Raw genomic sequence first — 8,248 nt, 5'->3', positions numbered from 1 at the left:
AGGTATGGAGGTACTAACGATCGAATCTCAGACAAGTAACATACCAAAGGACAAAGGGAACATCATACGGGATTAACTAAATCCTTGACACAGAGGTTCAACCGATAGAGATCTTCGTAGAATATGTAGGAGCCAATATGGACATCCAGGTCCAGCTATTGATTACTGACCGGAGAATGTCCCAGGTCATGTCTACATAGTTCTCGAACCCGCAGGGTCTGCACACTTAAGGTTCAGTGACATTTCGATATAGTTGATTTATAGGTGTTGGTAACCGAGAGTTGTTCGAGTCCCGGATGAGATCCCGGACGTCACGAGGAGTTCCTAAATGATCCGGAGGTAAAGATTGATATATAGAAAGTCTTGTTTTGGTCACCGGAAAAGTTTCGGGTACTTCGATAGTGTACCAGAAGTGCCGGGAGGGTACCGGGGACCATCGGAAGGGGTGTCACACCCGAGGGGCCTCATGGGCTGTGGGAGGAGACAAACCAGACCCTAGTGGGCTGGCCTAAGCCCCCACTAAGGCCCATGAGGTTTGAGAAGGAAAAAACCCAAAGGTGGAAGAGGAGGAAAGGGTTTCCAAATGGGGAGGAGCAATCCTACTCCTAGTAGGATTGGAGTAGGACTCCTCCACCTCTAATTTCGGCCAAACCTTGAGGGTTTGAGGCTGCCTCCTCCCCTCCCTCCCTCCTATATATACTAGAGGAATTAGAGGCAGCCCTGACCCTAATTGCCACGTGCTCACTCTACTTCATCTATATCGATTTCTCCTCTAGTCTAGTTCGGTGGTGCTTAGGCGAAGCCCTGCTGGATTAGTTCACCACCACCACCACCACGCCGTCGTGCTGGAGAACTCATCTACCTCTCCGCCCCTCTTGTTGGATCAAGAAGGCGGGGATCGTCATCGAGTCGTACGTGTGCTGAACGAGGAGGTGTCGTCCGTTCGGCACTAGATCGGGATGGATCATGATGGGATCGCGGGACGGATCATGATGAGATTGCACGACGGGCTGCGATTTGAATCGCGAATATGTTCCACTACACCAATTGCATTATATACGCTTCCGCTTAGCGATCTACAAGGGAATATAGATTCACTCTGCCCTCTCGTAGATGATTATCACCATGGATAGGTATTGTGTATGCGTAGGAAATTTTTTGTTTCCCATGCTACGTTCCCCAACAGTTCTGCAACTCGTTCTTCGAGTGTGCTAAAGCCTTGAAGTTAAGCTAAAATATCATCGGTTTTTTTACAATTCAACCACGGATTGATTTACGATGCTTTTGACTGTTAATATTCGTCCTTGGTTTGTCACATGCAAAAGGACGAAATTAATGGAAGTGGTGTTTTGGATCCCCGGAGCATATGCTCCTATGTGAAGAGTAGGGCAAAAAATATTAAATCTTTTTAAAAATATTCTGATTTTTTTTGTAGATTATTGTATTAGTGCTGTAAATATGCATGACAACTTTCTGCGATAAGAAGCAACGCTTTTCCGTCAGCAAAAATAATAATTTTAGGATGACATTTTGGGGTAAGGCCCAGTTCTTTTGCAGCTTATTTCAGCTTATTATGAAAATAAGCCAAAAGCCTAAAAGAACTCATTTTGAAAGTGGAGCTTAGCTTATTTTCACAGCCCATCTCTTCACAATGGAAAAAAGCTGGGCTAGGCCAGCTTCCCGCAGCTTCTCGCGAAAATCACTTAAAAAATGAAACGGTATCCCTTTGCCCTCGCACTTGAACACAATTACGCAGGAAATGCCACCGCGCCCCTCCCGTGTACCAGCCCCGAGGGGAAAATGCTCCCAACGCCGGTGCCCCTGTCGTCCCTCTCCTCCCGCGACTAGGGTTTCCCGCCGCCGGCGGCCCCGCCTCAAGCCGCCGCTCGCCGGCCCCGCCTCAAGGCTCAAGCCCCCGCCCGTGGACGTTCGCTTCCGAGCTTCACTTGGATCGACGTCGACCCCCTTCTCCGTCTGGATCGACGCCGGCTGCTCCTAGTACGTCGTCGCCGTCGTCAGCGCATTGCCCTCAAGCCATGACACCTAGTTTTTAGTCATGTCCAAGCTTCTGTGTGCTGTAAAAAAAAGTATAAACGTAGTTGCTGCCACAGTACACATAAACTGCAGGTAAATATCATACAATTACATTTAGGGATATTATAGACTTTTCATCAGAGAACTCGGAACATAAGCTGAGACAAAAGAACTGGATAACTTATACTAGGTGGCTTATTTCCACGGCAGCTTTTCTTGGGCTTTTTCCCATTGCAGCTTATGCTCTAACTTTTGGTGTTCAATTTGTTTTTTTTTCACAAACCAAAATGTTTAACCTTTTTGCCTTAAAATTGGCAGGCATCATTTAGATGTGACTAAGGCCCTGTTTGGAACCACTCAGATTATATAATCTGTTTTTTATAATCTATTATGTCTTCAAACAGGACAGATTATATTGCAGTTTATAAAAACTAGATGGTCAGATTATTAAAAACTCATAATCTACTCTACCCCAGCTAAAATCAGATTATAAATTATTAATGACCCATTACCCTTGGAAACTTGGAGATAATTACCTAGTGCCACCGCCACCGTCCTCCAAACATGCCCACCTAGATTATTACCTTTGCAGCTAAAAGACAGAGGGCAGACATGTCATTGTATAATATAAAACCTGGATTAGAGTTTATATAATGGGTGTGCCTAGAACTCATCTAGATGAGTTATAATATGGTCTCATTCACCTGACATTAGATGACATCACAAATTGTTATTCAAGTCATTTTTTCTTAACATGGACTGCTGTTTTTTTCTTTTCCATAGGCCATCCATATTGATAAAAAAAGGCACGTTGATTCTAATCACTAGACCGCTAGTAATTGGTCCGAATGAACCAGCGAGCTGGAGGAAAGAAAGTCATAGAAGCACAATAATGAAGGCTAGCTGTCGAAATGTGCTTGGTTGTAGCTCGCAAGCAAAGTGTTATTTGAAAATGCCACGAAAGGGCTCCAGTCTTGTACTAATGCATTACAAAAAAAATCAAAAATCATAATTTCCAAATGAAAATGCTCAAATTGTGCCCTTTTTTAACTATAATGTTTAGCAAATGTTCATGAATTTATTCATAAAACACATTCATGTATTTTTTTAAATGGAGTTATTTAAACATGATTTATTTTTAAAATACTCGTGAGATAAAAATAGACACGAATTTGGGGAGAATTTCTTGCAAGGTTAAAAATATATTCAGGAATTTAGAAAATGTTTATCATCGTCGAAATTGGCTGAAAAATAACTACGGTTGCGACCCACCCCTCGAAAACAAATAGTTGCGACCTCCTTACAAAAAAATGCAATTGTGGCACATTTACAAACTTGCAATTGGGTCTCTTCCAAGAAAAAACATGCAGTCGTAATCCTCACTTGAACGCATATGGTCCCCAACCCTTGAAACACTCGCATTTGCGGTACCTTCAAAAAAATACAGTTGCGACCCCATTTCAAAACTTAGAGTTGCAACACTTCTTAAAAAACATGCAATTGCGACCCCTCTTAAAAAATATGCAGTTGCGACCTCCTATTAAAACTATGCAATTGCACCCTCTAGAAAAAAAATGCAATTATGACCCCTATCGAAAACATGTAGTTGCGACCCCTAAAAACATACAATTATGCCACATATCAAAACACATGCAATTGATACCCACTTTAAAAATATGTAATCGCAACCCATATTAAAAACATACAGGTGTCTCGCCTTAAAAGACATGCATGCACTTGCGACCCTGTCTTAGAAAAATGCAGTTGCGATCCAACTTGAATAACATGCAATTGCGGTCCCTCTTGTAAATATGCAGTTGCAACCCCGTCTTGAAGACATGCAGTTGCGGTCTCTCTTAAAAATATGCAGTTGCAACCCCGTCTTGAAGACATGCAATTGCGGTCCCTCTTAAAAATACGCAGTTGCAACCCCGTCTTGAAGATGTGCAGTTGCGACCCCTCTTGAAAATATGCAGTTACGACCCCGTCTTGAAAACATACAGTTGCAACCCCGTCTTGAAAACATGCAGTTATGACCCCACCTTAAAAACATGCAATTGCGACCCACCATGAGAAACATGCAGTTGTGACCATGTCTTAAAATCATGTAGTTATGACCCATCTTAAAAACATGCAATTGCGACCCAGCTTGAAAAACATGTTGTTGCGATCCCTCTTAAAAACATGAAGTTGTGATCCTGTCTTGAGCACGTATTGTTGTAGTTGCAAGTATCCTAGAGAAACTTGCAGTTGCGCCTGGCCTTTAGAAACGTGCAATTGCAACCCCCCTTGAAAACTTGGAGTCGCAACTAAGCTAGAGAATGCATGCAGTTGCGACCCCCTTTAAAAATTTGAAGTAGTACCCTAGAGAAACTTGCAGTTGCGACGAGACATGAAAAACATGTAGTTGCGACCTCCCTCCCCCCCTCCCCGTGACAAAACTTGTAGTTACAACTACCCTAGAGGAACATGCAGTTGCGACTGGCCTTGGAAAACTTGCAACCGCGATCTGCCATGGAAAAACATCCGTCCAATCCAGCCGTTAAAAGATTTGCAATTGTGACCGGGCTTGGAAAAGGTGTGATTGTGACAAAACTTAAAAAACATGCAATTGTGATTCTTGAAGACTTGTCACAATTGCGACTATATTTGAAAACGTGCAACTGCAAATATCCTCCTCGGCTGACAACTTGCAGTTGCGACTACCCTTAGAGAGAGACACACACACACACAATTGCGAGTATCCCCTAGAGACACACGTAGTTGTGCCCCCACCATTAAAAAGAACGTGCAGTTCCAACTACCCCCGAGAGACACCCCCCGCCGCCCTAAAAAGAACTTATAGTTGCGACTATTTTTGTAAAACTTGGAGTTCTGACTATTTTTTAAAACATGCAATTGCAACTACACCTATAAAAAACATGAATTACATATACATTAGCGTATTCTCCTAAAAACAAAAAAAACTGAAAAATACAAAAGCAACAAAAAAGTAGATTGAGACATTTTTCTGAAAGTAAAGAAAAAAGTCCAACTAGAATCATCGAAAAAAGTGATCTGATGGGAGAAAATTGTGAGGAAGCAAATGGATAAGAGGTTTACAAAAAGTAATTTTAATCTACAAAAATAATACTCCCTTTGTTCCTAAATATTTCTCTTTTTATAATTTTACTATGGATTAGATACAAATGTATATAGACATAATTTAGAGTGTAAGTTTATCCATTTTGCTCCGTATGTAGTCCGTAGTTGAATCTTTAAAAAGACAAATATTTAGGAACGAAGGAAGTAAAAATAAACTGAACTGGACAAGCATAAAAACTCGTAGAAAAAAAATCTAATTCTATATTATCAGGGACACAAACTAGCAACAACCCTCATCTGAACTTCCATATTTAAAATGGACACTTCCAAAGCAAAATCCACACAGTACGTAAAGTACCTCTCTCTCCTGACTCTCAGCCACCGAGGCAAACAGAAGGCAATTTGAAAAATGACCAACAATATAAATACTCATATGCAACGATGATACAGACCGGCCATATACAACAAAAACGGACCACCAGTCGAGCTACAAACATGCCTAACTAGATTATTTTATAAATCAGATTATATAATCTATCTTCATAATTAAGATTATTATAATCTATTGTGGTTCCAAACAGGGCCTAAATACACAAATAAATTTTATCTTGATTTATTTCATTTCAAACTTTTTTTTAGCCGAAATGCATTCCCGGATATTGAGGGTCTCTTCGAGATCAAATTATTGTACCTGCAGCTTCTTTCCTTTTTGGGGGCATGCTCTGCCGGCTCCACATTTGGTCAGTGGCCTCCCAGTTTTCCTCTTCGGTCTTGGGTAGCCGCCGCCGCCCCCCCACTTCCATTATTTCACCATCGAGCACACAATACATACAGACACACACACACACGCCGCGGCCAGAAATAGCAATGGAGGGAGGGGAGAGCAGCGGCAAGAGGGCGAGTGCGGAGGAAGTGAAGTCAGACATAGAGGAAGGAGAGGTGCTGATGACGCAGGACGGAGGCGGAGGAGGGCGCGCGTTGGCGGCGGCGGAACCCATGGCGCCGGCGCAGATCGACGTGAGGATGGACCTGACGCTGCTCCACTGCCTGGGCTGCCTCCTCCCCCTCAAGCCCCCCGTCTTCAAGGTCATCTCTTCTCTCCCCTCGCCCCCATACAGCCACCACAATTTTTTCATGGGAGAACCCAAAAACCCTCTTCCCATCTCGCTTTTTGATCTGATATACGGCCGTGAGAGGGTTTTTCTTTGCCAAGATCACACGTTACTCACAAGTAGAAGGAGGAAATTTGTCGTATATCCCATCTAGATAATCCTGCGAGCGAAACGGGCATGGAAGCTGATGGTTTGGGGGTTGCGTTGCGTTGCGTTTTCCGGCCGCAGTGCGAGGCCGCCGGGCACGTCGTGTGCTACCACTGCCGCGCCGTCCACGGCACCATCTGCAGCCGCGCCAGAACGCACTGCGGCGAGCTGGACGCCGTCGTGGGCGCCGCCAAGGTGCCGTGCCCCTACAGGGCGTTCGGCTGCGAGCGCCAGGTCGTGTACCACGAGGCCGCGGACCACCAGCGCGCGTGCGAGTGCGCGCCCTGCTCCTGCCCGGACCACACGTGCGCCTTCGCGGGCTCCCGCGCCACGCTCCTCGACCACTTCGCCGCCGCCCACCGGCGCCCCGCCGCCACGGTCCGCTACGGCCGGTCCCGGGACCTCGGCCTCTCTCCGTCGCACCGCTGGCACGCGCTCGTCGGGGAGGAGGACGGCAGCGTGTTCCTCGTGTCCCTGAGCCCGCTCGGCGCGGCCACCGCCGTGTCGCTGGTGTGCGTCAGGCAGGACAGCGAGGCGGCGCCGCAGTTCTGGTGCAAGCTCTCCGTGGAGCGCCTGGGAGGCGGCAACAGGGACAGGCTGGTCCTCATGGCCTCGCCTGTGGGCAGCAGCGCGCTGTCCACCGGCGCGCCGGCGCCGGGGCAGGGGATGTTCTTGGCCGTGCCCCACGAGATGCTCTCCGGCGACACGCTCACGCTCACCGTCCGCATTGACCTGATCCGGCCTGCACCTGTCCCCGCCGCTCCCATGTCGACAACACAACAGGCTAGGACGCAGAGGAGGATGCAGTGAAGCATATGCGGTCCATGATCTTCTGCACTCTGCATGTTATGTCTATCAGACTATGAGACTATGAGGCTGAGCTGTGTACTGTGTAGGCAGTAGTAATGCAACTGAGTGAAGTGCAACTGTGTAACCGACTGAAGTTAACTTGGAGATCCTGAACCTGAGTATATTCTGTTCTTTTAGAACCTGCACCAGGGTATGTAGAGTGAAGTACATTTTGTGAGACATTTTGTTCTAGCTGCTTTTACTGTACTGCATCAGGTTGTACATGTTGAAGTTCTTCAGTGTTTTGTTCACAAGAAATGAACTTCTGTAAATTATTATTTTTTCTCTTCAGATTGGCATGATGTTCTCAGAGGACATGCAAGCTCAAACCAAGTGTGACAATGTGGGCAGACTCAAATTTCAAAGTGTTTTGTTTTTTTTCGTAACCGGACACGTGTCAAGTTGTGTGTTACCGGGGATCATGCTTCTTCAAGAGTGAAGTTTGCATTCATGGTTCACATAAATACTGATGTGTTACCATCTCCTCTGAACTAGAGCAACAAACAAATCAAGAAGATATAAGCTCATCTTTTGAATGTTTTAGTAAAGGTGAGATGTAAGACAATATTTCTCCAAATTATGCATTGTGTTGCCGAAGTGAAGATATTAGGGTACAACAGTGCCAGCGTGTCAGACAATGTTCAAGGCCAGAGCTCCATGCAAGTAGCATTGACTGTTGTAATGCGCCTTGACGTACGTTTGTCGTAAATTCATATGTGAGCACAACTAAAATGTACTCCCTCTTATATTTCTTTACTGAGGAAGTAACTTTCAGGTACCAAACCATGCATTTTTTATTTGTGAATTTCATAATGCACTTAGGCTCACGAATTCATCACATTGATTTCAACCTCCAACCTGTTGGTTACATCACAATTGCGACAAACTTGAGCTACTTATTTTCTCAAGTTCTAAACTGCAGAAGACGTGTGCCTTTCCAAAGTTAATGGAAAATACTACCTGATGATGCGCATCCAAAACAGGTTCACAATATTTTTGTGACGCTTATCTGGAAGCAGCAG

The 8,248-nt window shown here is 45.1% G+C and overlaps 1 protein-coding gene across 2 annotated transcripts; it reads left to right on the top strand.

Annotated features, from left to right (window-relative positions):
• Nucleotides 1–5,985: 5,985 nt before the first annotated feature.
• LOC123412615 (putative E3 ubiquitin-protein ligase SINA-like 6) lies at nt 5,986–7,995 on the top strand. 2 transcript variants are annotated; one of them, XM_045105565.1, is made up of 2 exons: nt 5,986–6,204; nt 6,459–7,517. In XM_045105565.1, the coding sequence occupies exons 1-2, from the start codon at nt 5,986–5,988 to the stop codon at nt 7,185–7,187; spliced, it is 948 nt and encodes a 315-aa protein (XP_044961500.1). In that variant the 3' UTR covers nt 7,188–7,517. The 2 variants fall into 2 exon arrangements, 1 of the variants encoding a protein (XP_044961500.1); XR_006613546.1 differs by lacking the exon at nt 6,459–7,517 and adding an exon at nt 7,519–7,995 and having other exon boundaries at nt 6,125–6,204.
• The last annotated feature ends 253 nt before the right edge of the window (nt 7,996–8,248 follow it).

Source organism: Hordeum vulgare, chromosome 7H (assembly GCF_904849725.1).
Source record: "Hordeum vulgare subsp. vulgare chromosome 7H, MorexV3_pseudomolecules_assembly, whole genome shotgun sequence".
NCBI classification, from domain to species: Eukaryota; Viridiplantae; Streptophyta; class Magnoliopsida; order Poales; family Poaceae; genus Hordeum; species Hordeum vulgare.
The sequence above is the reverse complement of the archived record's forward strand: the minus strand, read 5'-3'. Positions and strand labels throughout refer to the sequence as shown.